This window comes from Varanus komodoensis, unplaced genomic scaffold (assembly GCF_004798865.1).
Source record: "Varanus komodoensis strain SLA01 unplaced genomic scaffold, ASM479886v1 scaffold15, whole genome shotgun sequence".
Lineage (NCBI taxonomy): Eukaryota > Metazoa > Chordata > Lepidosauria > Squamata > Varanidae > Varanus > Varanus komodoensis.
This window is the reverse complement of record NW_025335440.1, coordinates 13483254-13502975: the sequence shown is the minus strand read 5'-3', so window position 1 is coordinate 13502975 and position 19722 is coordinate 13483254. Positions and strand designations below refer to the sequence as shown.

Below are 19722 nucleotides of genomic sequence, written 5' to 3'. Positions count from 1 at the left end.
AATGTACATGCCCCGATTAGACTTTCCGTGCATGTTTGATCTGTAAGAAAAGTTGGCGTTTTTAACAGCTCAGATGACTGACTCTCAAAGGAGAACCAGATCATTTCCTCCAGTTGTAACACCTGTAAGCTGGCTCTGCCCACAATTTACCTATCTGATTTCCCACTGAGGTGTGCTGTAAGTGCAAGTTAAAAAATAATCCAAGGTGACCAAAATCAACAGGTCTACATTACTCAAGCATGACCCCCTGAAATTCCGCCAGGTAGTTTGATTTGCCTATGGCATATGTCAATCTGGTCAGCCTCGATCTCTAATGCCCCAAAGGAACATCTTTTCTTGATTCCTATTAAAGCGAGAATGGAGTCATAATTATGTCCCTTCACTTACTTTGAACCCCATACAAACAACATAGTCATTCTAGCAACTCACAGAACATAAAAGTTGGGGTCTTAATATATGTAAAGAACCTGAAAGTGTATTTCAGTTACAAGTATATTAGAACAATATAATCACAGAAAGGGGCCAATGAGACATTCTATTTTAAATGGTACTAATCGTAACTTTTTGTTTTTAGGGCACTAGGTAAGATGATAAAGAATTTTGCATGTATATTCTAAAGATGTTGTGTAATCTATTTATTGTGGAAGTTTTTACATTGATAGCAAAAATGTTTGGCTATAGAAGGGTAAAAAATGTCTAATTGTTAATTGATGGATCCAACCCAGTATTCGCTTATGAGCCACGCTGGGAGTTTTTGTGGGAGAAATGTGTAGGCATTTTTATTGTTCAAAAATGCGGAGTTACACTCTTAAATAAAACACTCTTATTAATTTATCTCATTTGAGACCAGTGAGAGTTTCTACTCCCACAATTGTTCCGATAGATGTGTCTTCTGATCCTATTGTCTTCAGCCAAGCCAATATTGTCATTTTCAGCTTTTTTTTGGGGGGGGGGGGTTGTGCACAGGAGTTTCCCACATCTCTTGATCTTACCTCTTAGCATATCAAATAAATGCACCACTTTCTATTCTGAAACTTTAAACCATCTTTTTAAGCAAATAAAGACTTGTTTACAAAGATCTCGCATTTGGTTTAGTGCCCAGAAGGTTATTTTCTGATGCCACAAATATTTTTGTAATCTTCATATTAAAAAAAAAGCCATGGAATAAGGGAACTGACTTTATTTCTTTAAATATTAGTAACACTGCATGACACATTTCCGTGATATCTACATAACAAAAAAGGTTCTGCACCTTACTTTAGACATATTGCATTTTAAATACCCTAAGGAGTTGCATAAGATTATATTTTCATAATACACGCATTAAAGATGAATCCAGAGAAGTATCCCAAATCCTTTTGCATCGTCTTCCTGACCTAAGCTACATTATTAGACACTAATTAAAGATTTCTCTCCAGGAAATTAGGCTTTCTAACAGTGCCAAGGAGAACAAGAATCACATAATTTATTGGGAAGAAAAACATTCACAGGAGACCAAAGCAGCTGACAATTTTAAGCAGCAAGAAGGCAACTTACTTGCAGTAACCATGCTTGGAAGAAAGGAACCTAAGGCTCCAACTTAGTATTTAGTTTTGAGGTTAACAAAAGTTATGCACCATGCAAATTAAACAATTATATGGAGAGGGAAGGAAGCTGTCTTGCTATAATCAAATCCTTTATTTCCCAGGCAAATATGTGTGGGTCCTCATCCACCACTTTAGCCTAAGCATGAATCACCACAGACTGTACACACCTAATGAACTAAGGAACTATTCTAGCTCTTAGTCTTCCCCTGGCCAATGTAGTGCCACATACTGACCTACAGAATTGGCAGGCTATGATCCTAATTTTACCTAGTATGTAGCACAAAAACGTCTTCATGATGGCTGACATCCAGCAAACTAGTGTACATCTGTTGTTACTTGGTTTGACAGAGATCAAGAGACCACAGTCAACTCACAAGGGTCGATTTCAGAAAGCAGCACACTGGAAAGCTGTTCTCTCAGATGGCATTCAAGAGGCAGAGCACAAAAATAATGGCGTGGGTAAGCAGGAAACATAATTTATTTTTTCCACTGGGGAAAATAATGCAGAAAAACAACTAAGATCACTCAGGTATTAGGCTCATGATAAAGTTAAACCTTAAATCCAGCTCTTCTCTGGGGGAAATTTAAATAAGAAAAATACTATGAATCAATTTAGATGGTTTTTTGAAAGTCAGAATAGTCCATGATCAAAATTGTGATTTTAAAAAATAAAGACATTGTTTACAACTTCATAGCCCTAGAAGGAAAGAAAAACCCTAAACTGCAAGTAGCTTTTGCCCCAGGAAAGGAAGAGGTCAAAAAGTTCCACAATATTACATTTTCTGAACTTGAAGAATAGCATATTTCTAGCTAGAATCTGCGTATTACTCAACATCCTGATCCTAAACACACAGTTTGCAAGTCACACCCACTGAAGGAAATGGAAATGACTTCTACGGAACGGGTTTCTGACTGGGATGTCTTACAAAACTCAAGCCAATCCGTGGTGCTCAAGCAGAATAGTGCAAGTTAGGTGTACTTGAATCAGGAGTTGCCACCTCCCTCACTAAGTGAGAATAGCCATAAGAAAGATATGCACCAGGAATCTGGGTGGGGTCAAATGTTACAACAACAACAGGTCAGTGTTTAGGGCTTCGCAGTCCGTTTTAATATGGTGCCTTGGCCGACTTCTTCTTCTTCTGCTCCTCCCTCAGCTTCTGTTTCTTCCTCTTGCTGACTTCTTTGTGTCCTGAGGAGACATGGCTTGTAAAACATTGTTCATACAGATTTCCTTTCATCAAAGCAGAAGCACCCCAACTTAACCTCCACTTCTCCTAAAATGTGAGTGGATCATCCCTAGGGAGGCACAAGCAAACGGTATAGACAAGGGCAAGTTTCTCCTTACTCACTCAGCATTCTCTTAATTCCTGGTCTACCAAGCAAGGTAGTCCACATGGAAGCTCCTTCCAAAGCGCAAGTGGCCATTGCTTCTCTGCAACAGCCCGCCGACTGCACTGGGAGTTACTGCACCAGCACCAGCCACTAAGACACAAAAACCTTTTGGAAAGTCCACACTGCAAGTAACTCTAAGGGTTATGGCTAGGTCAGAGATGCACCTACTGTGAGGCTGCTTGCTATGTAGCCTCTGACAGGAAATGAATGGGCCAAACAGATTTCAAGCTTGTGGACTGCGTGCTCCTTTCATCAGAACTGTCAGACCGATGCAAACTTTTGTGCTTCCACCGGGTCCCCCTTCTCCCTGTCTGATGCAGACCAAGGACCAAGTTACTGTCCGGGGCACCTGGTTGGAGAAAGCCGCTGTTATCTATGTTGTGGATAAGACCTCTCCCTCTCCTTTGCGCTATCTGGTTATTTCAGTTTTATTGTTACCAGTTTTACTAAAGCTTTTTAAAGAACTTCTTGCGCTCTCTCTTTCAAGGTATGCCTTTGAAGCTTGAAAAGATGGGAACAAAACATTCAAAGGACTTCAAAGCCATTCTGGATTACCTCGATTTCTAAAAAAAAAAAGTACAAGTTCAAGAGAGGGCGGGGGGGACTGTGTGTGAGAGGCATTCAAATGCCTTTAGGGTTCACATTAGTGAATAATGATTTAGTTTGCATAATCAAATTGAGCCAACATGGCTTGCTGAACGGAACTGCCTTGATTAAAATTTGATGTGGCCAGGGCTCAGGGAACCTTTCTTTTTTTTGGAGAGCTACAATGACCTCATCAGTTAGCCACACTTTGCTCTGGGATACCACATACCAAGCACAGCATCCTATCGGATTAAAGTGTGACCTTATCCATTGCATTATATATGTGACAATTTGATTTCTGATACTCTGAAAATGGAGAAACTGTTAAGACTTTGTTCGTGATGACTGCAACTCAGTTTGGTCAATTACCCCACAAGGGGAGCAAATCCATAAGGGAGCAGAGTGAACACTGCTTGGATCTTACTTATCACAGTGACCGTTTTACTAAAGCAGAAGCTGTTACCTTAAATAAGAGGCAGCACAAACCAACCAAAGGACAGGGTACGATTCCTAAGTCTTGGTCAGAAAGACCCATCAACAGGATTCAGGGTCCCGAAGTGGATTACTAACAGCAATAATGCAAAGCAGTAGATCTACTTCTAGATACCAGGCTAAGACTGAAACTCACATGGGAGTAAAACTTCACAGGTGTCAATTCAGTAAGGAATCAAGGACAAGGTGGGTAAAGCATTCTGGAACATCAGTTACAGAAGCACAGGCACTGTTTTGTACTAAGAACACCAGGTCATGTGGACCATACTGCTTACGGAAAGTGGCAACAACTGTCAAATATGACACAGGCCCTTCCTGCTGCCTACCACCCAAGATAGGTCTGGAAACCGGGCCCTTCTGGGCCACTCCACAGCCAACACCTGTAACTCAGCTCATCTCTTTTGACTGGAGTTTTCACTGTACACAGTATACAAGTAGTGATACTTACCTGCTCAAGCAAAGTCTATAAAGATGAAAGAATCTAAATAAATAAGCATTCAGATTTTTGAATGCAATATCCAACAGCTTCTAACCTCTTTTTGAAATCATTTTAATCATCCTCCAGATTTGGAAGATGAAGAAAGCCTCATCCACACAGGATTCCATCTTTCTGTGGCCAGCCTGTAACCTCATTGGGACCAGTGTCACAGACCCTCCTTGGCTTGCTATATTAAAGCAGCCTAAATTGCCCATGGACTGCAGTTTACCTACCCTTTAGAAAATGAGGTGCCTTCGGCTGTGGTAGATGGGGGAGATTTGACAGTAACTGTTTTTGCTTGCCAAGCAAAAAGGCAGATGGCTTTGGTGTTAGGCTGCTAGACTATACACGGCAGTAACACAATGACGTAGCAGCTGTTACTAGGGTGCCATTAGTGTTATTTGCAAAACTCACCCCAGTGAAGTTTTGTCTGCATTCAGAGGGGGCAAGCGGAGTGTGGGAGCAAAGTTACTCACGTGGCGCCTTTGCCAGACACTGTCTGCTGCCAAGCCACTCACGGCCACAAGGCGCCTTGATCCATGCAGGAGCCAAGCAAACATGGCAGTTTGGACTGGGATATGGAAAGCCTCCATGAGCAGGGAGGGATACAGGAAGGAACAGTCAGAGCCTGATGTGGCCCTTGGACCAACTAGTGACCAAATGTCCTGAAAGTGTCATTTTCACGGAATGAGTTCTCTCGTCATTCGCAAATGTGCACAGCAAGTGTCCCAAGAAGGCCCCCACTGTCACTCCGGCTTCACCAGATTGCAAGAGCTGCAGGAGACCCTGAAGGTCCATCCACTCTGCGTTTGTATTTTCACAGGCTCCTCTCCCTCCAGATTCATATGTTGTTCTCTAGACTGGAGAACGTGACAAATGCACGTGCTTAACTAGATGCAAGAAGCTAGAGGTGACTACAGGCAAGGAATAATGGGACACAAGAAAACCTGAGCTGGATATTCAGGCTTACCTAAATGGAAAAGGTCAAAGACACTTTTTCCTTTCTATGAGAGGTAAGCTGAAAAATCGCTATCACAGAATGTCTACATTCGTGGCAGTTTGTTCATATGAGACAGGGCAAGTGAAGCAGCCAATCCTAGCTCCTCAATCAGTATACCCGTATGAGGCATGTCCTTGCTGCTGTGACGCAGTGGACTGGATCCAAAGCTGCACCTCCTTTGACAGAAGAAATCTCCCTTCCTTCCATCAGAGGAAGAGAATCTTGGTATGTTTAAGGTATGTGAAATACAAACTCAATGACTGCCTTTTTCTCAAACGCTTCCCAAAAACTGGCAGCAGAGAAGTGGGGGATGAAACCTGGCATGGGGAATTGTGAGGGTTTTTCTGAAAATGCAAAGCACATTTTTCTTCAAGGATTCTAAGCCATACTATGAAGAAAGCAAATTCAGTCATGCAGCACTGCTAGATTACCACTGCTTCTCACTTCAGCATGCACATGAAACAGACTGCATCAGCAACTTTCATGTATTTGCCTCTTCCATGACAGCAGCCAGTAGAAACAGATAGGGGATGAACAATGGATTATTCATGTTAAGGTGCCTGTTAATACTGGATGCCAAGGAAAGTGTGAATCTTGCAGTATTAATCTGCAAATGAGTTGCTTTAGTTCTGGCACTGATTGAAATGAACATAACGTTGTGTGGACTGCTCCCCATGTCAGCTCTCTTCAGCCCAGACGGGAGGGTATGTGAGTGCTATCAGAACTATGCTTTGAAAATCCTAGGTCACAGTGCAAACAAACAGAAGGGACCACTGAGGCTAGGCTAGCTACTAGAAATGTGCTAACACCCTGGATCTGGAGCAAGGACACAAGTAAAACATCAGCTACTAAACCGTGCATTGAGATTGGCAGTAAGCTGTACATACTAGATGGCACAAGGCATTAATTTTTATTTAAGTAACTTCTGCAAATGGGTGTGTGCCTCAGGGTATTCTGAAGCTAATCTACATGCAAAGGAAAAACAGCTTCTGAACTTCTAGCGTTAAATCAGTATGCAGCACCGTGTTCTTACTGAGCGCTTTGATTCTGGCTTCTGCCTAACGGATGTCTCTCTTTTTACTGCTTCCTGCTTTACCACTGTTTCCTGTTTCTGTACTTGTTCCTGCTTTTTGAGTGGCTCTGCCCCCTTCACCGGTTCCTTATTCACCCTTTTGTGCACACCTGATGAATAAAGGGGACTCTCCCAGCCGGTCATAACCAAGTCATCATCCTCATCACTATTACAGTGAAAGACATGCTTGGGGTAGGCTGTAGGCTTCAGGGACTTTGGAGAACGGACATTAGCTGGCTGGAAAGGCAAGGCGTTTTGTCCTCTGCGTCTGCATTCGTCTGCAAAAGCTTCATCGTCAGCTACACCTGAGAGGGGGAAAAAGCACACCATTCAAGAAAGAAACCAGCAGGCCACTCGGGATGGCTTTGTGTTCAATGGTAAAACAAAAAAGCCAGAAGTAACAAAGTACGTTTTTCACCCAATGTTCCATCATGTAAGTTCTTTACACCTCAGTTTCTCCATGTGTAACAGAGCAGTATTTCTGTCAGCGGAGCAGTTCCTTGCTGTGCTTGTTTACCACAAACCATGGCTGTGTAACTGCACCGTGCATCTTAAAACGATGAGGTTAAAAAAAGACTGGCCATACTTGCAAGTCAAGACTGAAAATGTTCCTACAAGTACACAGTACTTCCTAATTTGAAGAAAATTATACAGGTAACCTGCTTGTTAATTTAGGTTCTCTCTGATGATGGACAAATGAAGAAATGCCAAGAAAGCGTACCCAGAGCAACGATTTCTAGATGGTTCCATGGCTTGAACACAGCACTCAGTGGCCACATGTGGACATCTGCCATAAAGCTAGTGGCCTCACCTGTAGAAGCCTATATAAGAGTGAACCATTTTACCTATTTTTCTGCGAGAATATGAACATACCAGTCATTTAACTGTGGCACTAACTGATGAAGAGTCCTAAAGAACAAGATCAGTTATAAGGAAACATCTCGGAGACTCTGGTCCTAATAAAGGGCCAGCTCTGGAGCAAAAGGAAGCTTGGGAATTGTGAAAACCAAGATTACTAAGAAGAGCATACAAGAAGAGAAAATAGCTGTATGGAGGGAGACAAATGATACTATCTATTACCCAGGATGTCATGACACAAAATCTTGGATTATGCACATGTTAAAGTGGAGAAGCTCAGCTTCCATGTAACTGCACCTCCAGACTGTTATGGTTTCAAATGAGAGCGAAATCATGTTGGCAATGAAGAAAGGTAAGTGGCATGTTTCTCACACGTTTTCCAAAGTTTCACTTGTCGTCTAAGACCAGTAATGAACTGAGGTTCCCTGCAGCGGTTTGTACGATGCACAGTAGAAATTTAGATTTCTCACAGCACGGAGAGTAGGGTGGAAACAGGCTACAGGACCAACCATGTCTCCCCATTTGTATCTTCGGATGATGACACCTGCCTCATTGCCATGCCACCCTGGATGGTCGCCCATGGGTTTGAAGCAAGTGAATACTGGTGTAAGACATCAGTCCTCTAAATGAGGCCATCACATGCTGCAAGCTGGCTAGTTCCAAAATCCTGGAAGCTGAGGTCTGCAATCTAGCTATGCACCCAGAGTCCGAGCAATTTTTAAGTAACCATTTACACAGCCTTGCATAAGGCAGACTTACAACAAACCTATTACAATAATCCAAATGGGTGAAAATTTCTGCCCAGGTAAGGTTTTAGCCGGTATATTAGGCCAAACAGTTAAAAAAAGCACTCTGTGGTACTAAGGTACTTGTTCCTAGTGATCACACAGGATCCAAATGCAAAAACCTGATTCTTTAGGGGAAGTACAACCACCTCCAGAACAAGGTGAATCTCTGAAGTGGAGAGATGAATGGTGGTCAAACAGAATCTCCCAGCAGCTTCATATACGTGTTGGAAAGCACAGGAGACAACATGGAACTCCAGTGAACCTCACAGCACAGCTGCCATGAGATGAGCAATAATCCTCCAGCATCTTCTTCTGGAATTAATTATCCAAGCAGGAGTGTAATACAGTGTTCCCACATCCTAATTCAGATATATTTTAAAAATGCTTAACAGTGCATATTGAAAGCCAATTAAAAGTTCACCAGAACCAACATGTTCACACTCCTTCTGTCCCTTTGCCAGGATTTGGAACAGTTTCTGTTCCAAAATCAGGCCTAAAGCCAGATCAAAGCAGGTCTTGAAAGTTAGTTTTATCCAAGGAAAGCAAAAGCTAACTGTCCATGCATTTGAGGATTTTGCCCAGGAAAGGGGTATTGCTAAATAGCCTATATTACTTATTATGATATTCCTGAAGCAAATGGTTTCAGCTATATATAAATTCATATATATGCTATGAATTAAATTGGCATTACTCTTACACTTTACAAAAGGAAACATTTTCATTTGGAAGATCATGATTTTCTTCCTCCCTGTGATCAGGAAGAACATGCAAATACCTGCCTGACTTGCATGCCACCACCCAGCCTGCTAAGAGTATTGGTTATTTTAAGATAACCAATCAAAAAGCCTGTGGAGAAAAACAGCCCAATCCTGAAGCATACTCCCCTCCCAGACAGAGCCCGCCAGATCAAACACTGCCTGAGCACCCTTATGAAAACCTTTTGTTCTGACTGGTGCACTATGCTCCTCTGCACAACTCCCAAGATGAACATTAACAAAGAAGTAAGTAACCTCTCTAGGCCTTCCATTCAGGTGGCAGAGCCAACTCACTGTTTCCTTCGTTTAACCCAGCCTGGGCCTGGCCCAGATCTGAGCCAAGATGTTCTGCATGTCCATTCTTTCCAGCCCCGTAACTGCCTTGGGAGTTTGGGCTTCCCCCTTGGTGGTGTGTCACAGCTGTGCAACTTGCTTTGATCAACTTCAGCCTAATACCTCCTGACTCTTCCTAGTCTGATTCTCTGCTTTGCTGCCCCCACATCACACACCCCAACATATGCAGGGACAGAGCACATCCTACCATCTCCACCCAGCCATTAAGCTGCCTCGTAGGGGAATGTGACCTTGTTACTGGTCTGAGTCCAAAGGTGAAACAGCTCTTGCAGGGAGAACGAAGAACTGGAGAGTGGCTGCCAACCAATTTCAAGCTGAACATATAATTCATGAATCTAAGTGAAAACCCTAAGAAGCTGCCCAGCTGGCAAGGCTTTTCCTCTTCAGCCTCACAAGTCCACGCTCTGCCATTTGAATAATGCCACATTCTCATTTGGTAAGGTCTAGTGAGTGGGTAAGCTAGCAGGCTGTATGTTCGGTGTCAGGTGTACTAACCAAACCATTTTTGTTCTTCATTAATGGATATGGGCAGCAAAAAAAATCAGTCAAAACAGGTATCTTGTTTCTGAACACTGAGCAAGGGTTTAAGTGAATTTAGTGGTTTTAAAAGTAGCTATTCCCTATTTTAATGAGAACAAAAAACAAATCACAGCATACACATGACATCTCCACCCAACAACCTCCTTAGACCTGCATCAGTCATTACATATGTGTAAATACAAGTTGCATTTATGGAAATATCTATCATCTCTGTTTACCTTCTTAATGGAAGTTAGGTGCTTTCAGGAGCAACCAGACATTTCAAAGACACTGATACTGCCTCCTTTCTTAGAGGAATTTACAACCTCCTAGATCCAACCAGACATCCTCTCCCAGTTAAATGCAACAAGCCAGCAAAAGCTTGGTTTATCTGCACGAATTTGCCAAAGTTTGTAAGAACCTGTGGAAGCCCATTGCAAGGCAAAGCTAAAATTCAGACATTACTATCACAATGAATAAAATTCTCATGGAGCAAACCATAAATACTGAAGAATTTAACCAAGTGATGCCTTAACCACAGAAGATGCCCCACCCTGAAGAATGACCTAGTTTTATTGAATGACTCATTCTTTGAAGCAAGGAATAAAGTAGAAAGGAATAAGTCAGATGGAGTAAGGCAGTAAGAAAACCACCCGCACAAAAGCATTAAGAGAAGTGAAAGAGGTGTTGGAACTTCTAACACATTTAGTTCTATCTTGTTAATCAGGCTTAATGAATACTCATTAAGCATGGTGTCATCCAAGGTGGTACCATATTCCCTGCATGTTTTCCCTAGTTGCTCACGCATCAGCTGTTACACCAAGGGCTAAGTAAATTACAAGGAAGTACTGTAATTACCAGACATAATGGTCTGGTGTTAACAAGTAAAAGCTGGTTCAAGAGGAAGGCAAATCTTTCAGTAACTGAAGGAAACTAGGACACTTTTGGATCACAGCACTGAAGAGAAGTAGAAATGTTAAGACAATGGAACTCAAACTAGACTGACACCTCTTTTTCAAGCAGGACTCACATGGGAAGTGGGTATAGTTCCTCTTCTGCCACCAAGCCCCAGCATGTTAGCCGGAAACTGACTTTTCATTCTGAGAAGGAACTTAAGTTTCAGAGCCTTAGTTCTGCTTCTTATGGAAATAAGTGATCTGCCAAACAAGGCTAAGAAGTGTTACCAAGACAATGTTCAGCAGAAAAGTATATGAACACCATGGTTACTTTGATTTTAAGAAGGATGCTCATTGCTTCTACGGCCCAAAGCTCTTCAAATAAGAACCTCTTTTTCCTGATGACAACCACAAGATGACTCTCACTTTGCTATATAGTAGCAGGGAACCACAGGAGACAAACATTCTTCCCAGACCCTTACTTTCACACTCTGGATATTATTTGCGCAGGAAAAATTCTAAATTAATTTATTTAAAATTCTGCCCACATTTGTGCCAATAGCTCATGGCTCTGGCTTGAGATTATATAAGAACGGCTGGTTTATTTAAGGACAGGAAATTCACATCGAACAGCACCCTCTCCTAAAATAGTTTGTGTACCTCTAGAAGCCAGTCACTGGCCAACGTACATCAGAGTGGAAGGCTGCCGTGTTGCAATTTATATACCCAAGCATCTACTTCATGATTTAGACAAAATTGTAATGATTTGGGAGATGCTGTTGTTTGGAAAAGAAACATATGAACAAGGAGTACTTTGGGAAAGGAACAATGCTTCCATATGGCATCACAGCTTAGTTTTGACCCTAAACATTTATTTCACATACGCAAATGCCACAGCCCTTGGCCATTTCCTTCGCTCCGCAGGAGCTCCAGGGTACATAATCTACTTTCCCCCCACTGTCTCCTGATCAGCCATCAGCTTGGATGGGGTGGGCAACATGCAGCTTTTTAGCACCCCGGATTGCTACATTATCCTAGATGGGTTATCAGTCTAGCTGGGCAACCTCTTTGGCTTAAAGGTTTGCGTGCAGTGGGGTATGGGGTCAAGATTCTGAATGTCTGCACATCGGTCAGCTCATTATGGCCTCATTAGACAACATGTTGCTTGTGCTAGTTCTGGGTTATAGCCAATGTTATGCTATGAGAAAAAGTCTCTGAGTTGGCACAATGATTACTGAAGCTTCTGCCCAAGTTCAGTATTACAGTGGTAGATTGGCAGTTCCTGATTACCGCCTCTTCCCTAGTAATTTCTAAGTGCAGATAACCTGTGTGGTCACCATAGTTAGCTTGACTGACCATCTGCCATTAGCTGTGCCCAAGAGTGAGGGAGCACCAGACACACACCTGCTAGACAGTGACTGAGGCCATCCCAATGGTGCAAAATATATGCAATATGTGATGCTGGATAATTTACTGAATTGCTGTTAAATGAAAGTTCGGTATTTCAAGGCTTGCCCTCAGGAGTTTTAATTCATGTTTTGTGAAACAAGCTAAATCCACACAAGTTACATTTAACATTCCTCAAAGTCATAACAATGAAAATTAGCTTAGTGCTGTATTAAGTTACTGCCAGCAGAACAAAAAAGCCAAATCCTCTGTATTATACTGTGTCTGAACACAATCCTCTTATCTTCAGGGGGTGGAGATAAAAGAATGAGGTATACATTCTAGCCAGCAGAGGGCAATATTGCACACTGAGAAAACTAGCAGTGAAGTCATCTGTCAGCACTGGAATATTAAAATGGTTTCAGTGCATGCCTTATAAAATAAAAAGCATGTTGCCAAGACCGCATATTTGCTGAGGATGCTGACTTCAAATTTACTGGCAACTCTCCAACATCAGAAGCAAAACAGCACAGATTCATTCTCGTCTGTACACTGGAGAAGGGGGAAAGGAAACTGGCAGCCAATCAGTATGGTGAAAGCTGGGAAGTCAGATTGCCCTCGGTGAGCCATCAGTGCTGCAGGGTTAGGCAGAGGATTTCAGCAGTATCTTTACCGCATGTGGAAACTGCCTCCTGCTCAGAAGGCATTACAAAAGCTTTGAGAAATTTAGAGAATGGGTCTATTGATGGGATTAGCCAACTGAAATCTTCATATTCAGACAGTAGAAACCAACGTTCTGAGCAAGTGCCAGTATTTCAATGGCTCGCATTAGCCTGAGATCAAAGCTCTGCTTAGCTATAACTTTGCAGGGTTGGTCCTGGGCAAACCTGTCTCTTAGCTTAAGTTCAGCATCTGCAAAACATACTTTTCCAGAAATGTTGTGCACATCAATGATAAAGACTGTAAAGAATTTCATACAGTTTTATGATAAATTGCTCATCGCCCCTAGCCAGTGATAAACAATAAACAGAAAATACCATGAACAAAGTGGATGGATGTTAAAAGCCATTTCTTCCTGTTTTAGTGCCCTGAGCAATGTCGTATGCTCATGGTAAGCAAGAACTTGGGGGTCAGATGCTTATTTGACTTCAGCCTGAAGTGATCACCACCATGTGGATCATCCCCAGGAGCCATTTTGCAGATCAGAAAGGACTCCCTTCTGCATGCATACTGCACAGAGAGGCGCAGCAAACACTTCATCAGGGTGGCTGGGAGGGAAGATATTATCCCAGTGCCAAGCTTACACTCTGCACAGTATTTTTAGCACTGACACTGAGAGACTTTTCAAAACAAACTCATCGGCAGCGCTTGACTTTCTGGGAAGCTGCTGCTTCATGCAGGTTGGTGGCACTGGTGTTATGAATGCTACCACTGTGCGGGTTCTCACAGGCGATTCCCAAGTTAGGGAGAGGGAACACAGGTGAAGCAAGACAGAGCTTGCAATTCTTAGGGTGAAGCAGCAATAAACATATCTCAGCCCAATGTCTGATGTAAGCAGGGGAACACCAGCGGTTAGGCTAGGCGTTCCCACATGGTGCAGCCACACCCTGGGGCTGCACCTCCTCTTTGTGCTGGGGGGCACGGGGGTTGGAAAGACAGTTTGTTTCGTTCCATACAAGGATAAGCAGCACAAATAAACTTTTGTGGAAAAGCACACACTTACTTTTGGGCCAGTCACTGCCTCTCAGTCTAGCCTACTTCACAGGGTTGCTGTGAGGATAAACTGGAGGGGGAGGAACATGATGTAAGCTACTTTAGGTTCCTTACAGGAGAAAAAAAGGATATGAATATTATAAATAAGCATATATCAAATATTTTTCAGTACAATAGGCATTTCTAATTCTTGCTCAGTAAAGGGAGAGCAAAGTATCTTACTTTACTAACAACTTACAATACTCTTTCCCCCTCTCAAATTATATATTCCTGTATACCCAACTCACTGCTCACTCTCTGGTTGCTATTCTTCAAGGTCACACCGATATTCTGTTGTCAAAGGTAATAAATTGACAAAAACCAATTCTGAAAAAGTACTCTGATCTTTCAGCATTTGTGGGCTGCTGAGAGAAACTGCACTCTATCCCAGCCTCGTGCATCCACTACCTAAAGAAGTCACATAAGAAGGTATCTATTGCCTCAAGCCAAGAAACTTTCTCCAATACACCCCAGTGACAAGTTCCCAAAACTAAACTTTGTATTTGCACAGAAGGTATTCTTTTTGTTTCATTTATATCCTCCTCTTCTTCATGGAACTCAAGGCAACATGCATGGGCTAGGTCCTAAAGCAATTTCTCATCAGATCAGACTCAGAATTCCTTCACTGCAGAAAAACAACTGCCTCTAGCAAAAAGTTTTACTAGAGGACTAATACTGCTTTGTCAAATTAATTATACTGCAAGGAATTTGTAACCAAACGAAAGTGAAAACAAAAGCTAAGGACTGCAGTAAAATGGATCCCAAAGAAAGATTTGGCAAATGTGGCTGTCGGAGAAGAAAAAATGCAGCTGTGAATGGTGGTAACCAGCAAAGAAACTGAAAATTGGCACTGAAGAGTAAATTTGCTGCTGTAACATTTGCAATTTTTGAACAGAATATTTTGCCCAAATATTTTGCCAGTATAAAAGGAAGCATGCATTTAGCACAGCAAAGCCAATATTCCAAGAGTTCCATTTTTGCTGTTTTTATTGTGCTTGTTTTTTAAGACCAGATTGGTTTTTGTTATGTATTTTATTATTGGGAGGTTTGCTGCCCTATAAGATAACCAAGAAATTTGCTATAAATGAATAAAGTTCAGGGTTTTCTCCAAAATGGTGGCTATTACAGTCAGCTCCAAGATGATAGTTCAGATACTCAAGCCCTTTCTGTGCTACAGACTCCATTCACAGTGTAAGCTACAATGACAGACATTCCTAGATCACGGAGTCTAGCTGATTACAAAGACAGGTTCTTATAATGTGTTTGCTTAGGAACGAGCTGAATGCCACCCCTCTGGCCTCCCACCTGGGTTTGGTATTCAGCACTAATTTTAACAGCTGCAAACTGGCATGCTGAATTTTGCAGAACCTCCATCTTCTTGCCACGCATAACCAGCTATTCCACTGTAGTAAGGCTGCTGAAAACCTGAGGCACAGAAATCCTATTGGGGAGTGAGGGATAGAGGAAGTGCCAGCTGGGGTGGAAGATGATGGTGGTGGGATTTATTTCCCACCTTTTGCACTGAAGTTCGTTCTTAGCTTCCTTCTCATCAACATCAACAAAAAGAAGTATTTTATGTTAGCTTTGGGGTGGACAGTTTGGACATGTTGGGGAAAATGAGGAGGCAGCATGGTCTCTCCCAGAATGCCCTTTTCCTATTCTACTCCCAAAGCAGTGGCAGCCCTGGAGCTTTCCACCACTGTACTGGGGAAACTATCTGCAGATCTCCCACAGAGAAAGAACAGAGCAGCATCCTATGGTCCCTCAGCTGCCCTCCCAAGAACACAAGATTGACTCCAAATATTTTCCAACAGGATACCTTCTGAGTTGCTAATATCGCCAGCTCCACTGGATGTGCAAACACTTCTGAAAACTGAGATTTCTTTCCCCAGTTAGTGTTTGAAATTCCAAAGAAACACTCAACACTCTGGCAATTCCAAATAAGGGAAAGTTATAAAAATCCATTTGTTTTTTTCAACACATTATTTTGCTATATTCGCTTTCTTTAAGAGCTTATGTCTATAAATGTTCTACTCACAAAAAGCATTCTAGAAGTGATTATTATATGAACAATCGTTTTAGAATTTCCTGGCCAAAATGTGCTTGGTAAACAAGAGGCTGAGGTCATTCGGGAACCATTTAAGAAATGTCAGAGCAGCTGCAAAATCAGTAGCTTTTTAACTTAAAAAAGGATTTTTTTGGAATTGACAACACAACCCAATGCATTTAATTAAAGGCCAGTTCCACTGAGTTCCATTACAGCATTTCAGTTGTCATACTGCAAAATGAACATTCAAGTTGTCTGGTACTAATTGGAGTGGCAGGTATCCTTGCCGCCCCTATTTTGGATTTTTCCTTTTAGCTGTGTCTATCTAAATTTAGGATTTTCCATCATCTTTCACTACCAAAGGGATAGATTAATTACTCGTAGAAGCAAGATTCAAATCTTGGACCTTAATACAGGATAACTGACATGTTGCTTAGTTATTGTTCTGTGATACTTATGATCCAGGTTATGTCCGCATTTCTAAGAGCACAGAGCACAGTGATTAACCCTTTTGGCAGTGCAAGATTACTGGACATGTTCTTAGGTTGTGGAAAAATCTTAAAACTGTGGCTTGACCAGCATCAAGAGGAAAATATCAAAGTTTATAGATGGGATGTGGAACCTGTAACTCTCCAGATGGAGTTAGACTGCAACTCCCATCATCCCTGCCCATGGAACATGCTAGCTAGGGTTAGGAGACAAAGTTCATCATTTGGAAGGTCAGTTCCTCCATTCCTGGTTTATAGGACAGTATATTTCCAGTATGGGGAGGAATGATAACTTATAAGTTAAGGCATACATTTACGCATACAGGGGTAAGATGTTTGCTACTGTTTTACCAAAACTTCCATTTTTCCCTTTCACTTTGCCTCAAATAAATCTTTTATAGTTGAAGTGTTAGCCCCTTTAAAAGTGCAATTCATTAAAGTTGTTTATGTCCAAAGCCAGCATTCCTCCCAGACACCTCCGGTAATCACCTCCCTATGTCTTCTGTATTCCCATCCTGAGTCTCATCTTGGTTAAATATACTATTCCGTAATCCATCTTCACTGAATGTTAAGGACTCAAACTATATGTTCATTAGACTCCAAGATATCAAAGATATATCTTGTTCACTCTCAATGCTATCACAATTTTATTTTATTTTTAATTAATTGCATTTTATCCCTCTGAGGAACTGAAAGCAGCGTTAACTGCCCTCCACCTTTCTCTTCAGAACCTCTAAACAAGGTTTTGCTGAAATTCAGAAAATAGACCAAGGTCACCCAAAGTGTTTCAGGAGATCTGAACCCATTTAAGGACGTTAGTACATTCTAGATATTGGATCACAAGTGTTTTTGAATAGCTACCTTACTCCAACTCTACAAATCTCTCAAAAAAGCCCGGGGTGTAAACACAGATATATTAATAGGAAGACGGATCCATAGGAGGAAAAGGGATAGTACTGTTGTATATAATTTTGGTGAATTTCCCCGAGAGTTTTGACTACTGGGTGGTTGTTGTTCAGTCACAAAGTCGTGCCTGACTCTTCACAACCCCATGGACAACATTCCACCAGGTTCTTCTGTCCTCCACCATCTCCCAGAGAACTCCCAAGTCCACGCCCACCTCTCCAGTGACCCCATCCAGCCACCTCAATGTCTGCTGTCCCCTTCTCCTTTCGCCTTCAATGGGTCTCAGCATCAGGGTCTTTTCCAATGAGTCCTTCCTTCTCATTAGGTGGCCAAAATTTGAGCTTCAGCTTTAGTACCTGACCTTCTAAACAGCAGTCAGGGTTGATTTCCTTTAGGATTCCCTAATTTGATCTCTTTGATTTATCTTTTTTCTACTACTGGATGGTAGAGAAATGAAATTAAATAAACTGATGAGAGAAATGAAGGTGAGAAACAATAAAAGGAAAAGACGATGGATGAGACATAGAAATAAGTTTTCTGTGCCAGAGAAACATGGCTGGCACCTGGGGCACAATTCTCTTCTGGCTTGAGAAATTGCCGTGATCTCACACTTCTATTACTCTCAATCCAGTTTTCCTTATGTTAGCTCAGCATGTTCCTATAGCCTTGCACAATACCAGAAAACACAATGGCACATCCCCATTCTTCCTATGATAGTTTGTCTTCTATTAGCAAATATGGACCCAACAAAGCTCTTTCAAAGGTTAATCCTTTCACTCTTGATAAAGTTTGCAATATTTTTTATCAAGATAATGATTATGATAGAAACAGGGAAGACATTACAGCGGACAGTGATAATTAGAGTGGCTGAACGCAGAGCCCTTCTGACCGTTTTACAGCACTCTGTTAGAGGTTCCTATTTTTGGAAGATTTGATCTGGCAGGCCAAAACCTCCCAACTATTTTGAAACCAAGCTAACTCTTACACAGTTGAAGAATGTTCAACAGATTGCCAAGAAAAAGCTCTGCAGAACCAATGAAGGCATCTCAGCTTGATATACAACATGCCAAAGGTTAAAGTCTGAACATGACAAGTTTAATTTTAATATGTTCCTCCCAGCTCAGTTCTTTTCACATGCTGAAATGTCTGCAGCAGCACAAACAAAACCAACATGGTTCTCATCATTCTAAAAGATAATACATTCCTGGGCCATGTCAAGGAATAGCTGAGCTAGACAGGATCCAGACTGTATAGCCTTGCCTCACTCCAACTGCATACTGCAGCAACGCCTAACTAGAGGTGGCCTGAAATAATCTAGGTGAGCTGACACAGTACCTGTCATGGGAAAGGAGGGCAAGTGGCAAGGTTAGCCAGCATTTCATCCAACAATGGCAGTAATGAGACTCCTCCCTGAATCTGGATGCTAAAATTTTGTACTTCAGCACAGCTCAGTAAAACCTAGTACAATCTCTTCCTATTCCATGCATCTGTGGCACAAATACAATACATACCCCGGAATGCCCTTTCTAACACTGATGCCCCCAGGCCTGTGAATTCTCCATTGGCCAAGACACAGAGAACAGGTTTGCCATTCATGGGACAGGACAGCAAACATCTAACCAAAGAGAACCTTCAAGCGGCCAGAGCTAAGCAAGTGCAATGGGAGACCAACATCTTTACAAAGGCACCACAACCAACCACTGACACTGGGAAAAGGATACCAACTACACAGATAGCAGGGTGGGCTTCTAGTGGGTTGCACTGGCACAAGCTGGGGTCTTGGGGCAGCCATCTGAGCAGAGATTCATGGTCAGGGTTTTAATTTACCAGTTCAGCAACTTTTTCCAAAATTGTGTTGTGCTACTGTGGCAAAGCATATTGACAGGTGACTCCTGTTCAGATCTTACAACACTCACATGCTCGTGAGAGGTAGGTATTGGGCAAAACTGCTATTCTCTCAGCCTCTGCTTCTTCATCGGTAATATGGCAGTAACAACACTGGTGTTCCTTATTATGTACAGGATTATTATGGGGGGATGCAAGTGCTTTGAACACTTGGAACGTAGGATATAAAGGCCAACTGTTGTCAACAGCAAGTGGGTCTTACCTTCTGATAAATGGTGCCTTTTATTTGGGTGTGTGTACCCTGATTCATCACTTCACAGTGGTTTCTCTGGCTGGTATTTGACACTCAATTGCTCATTGCCATGCCTGGACAGGTTTACTATGTTAACTCTGCAGAAAGCAGTGTCTGCTGATTAGAAATTTATAGTTAAATTTATAGCTAAATCTACGTCAATACTACAACTCCCATGCAACATGGAAACAGGCCTTGTGCAATACAAATGGTAAATTCCTTTAGAAGGAC

The 19722-nt window shown here is 42.0% G+C and overlaps 1 protein-coding gene across 1 annotated transcript in view; it reads right to left on the bottom strand.

The window, feature by feature from the left end:
* Positions 1-1165: 1165 nt before the first annotated feature.
* Positions 1166-19722, bottom strand: part of DNAJB6 (DnaJ heat shock protein family (Hsp40) member B6) — a 59232-nt gene continuing 40675 nt past the window's right edge. Inside the window, exons 9-10 of the mRNA XM_044425283.1 lie at positions 6716-6910; positions 1166-2775 (exon numbers count right to left, since the gene is read on the bottom strand). Of these exons, the coding sequence (XP_044281218.1) occupies positions 2693-2775; positions 6716-6910 (278 nt within the window). The 3' untranslated portion in view covers positions 1166-2692. The remainder of the gene's footprint in view (positions 2776-6715; positions 6911-19722) is intronic.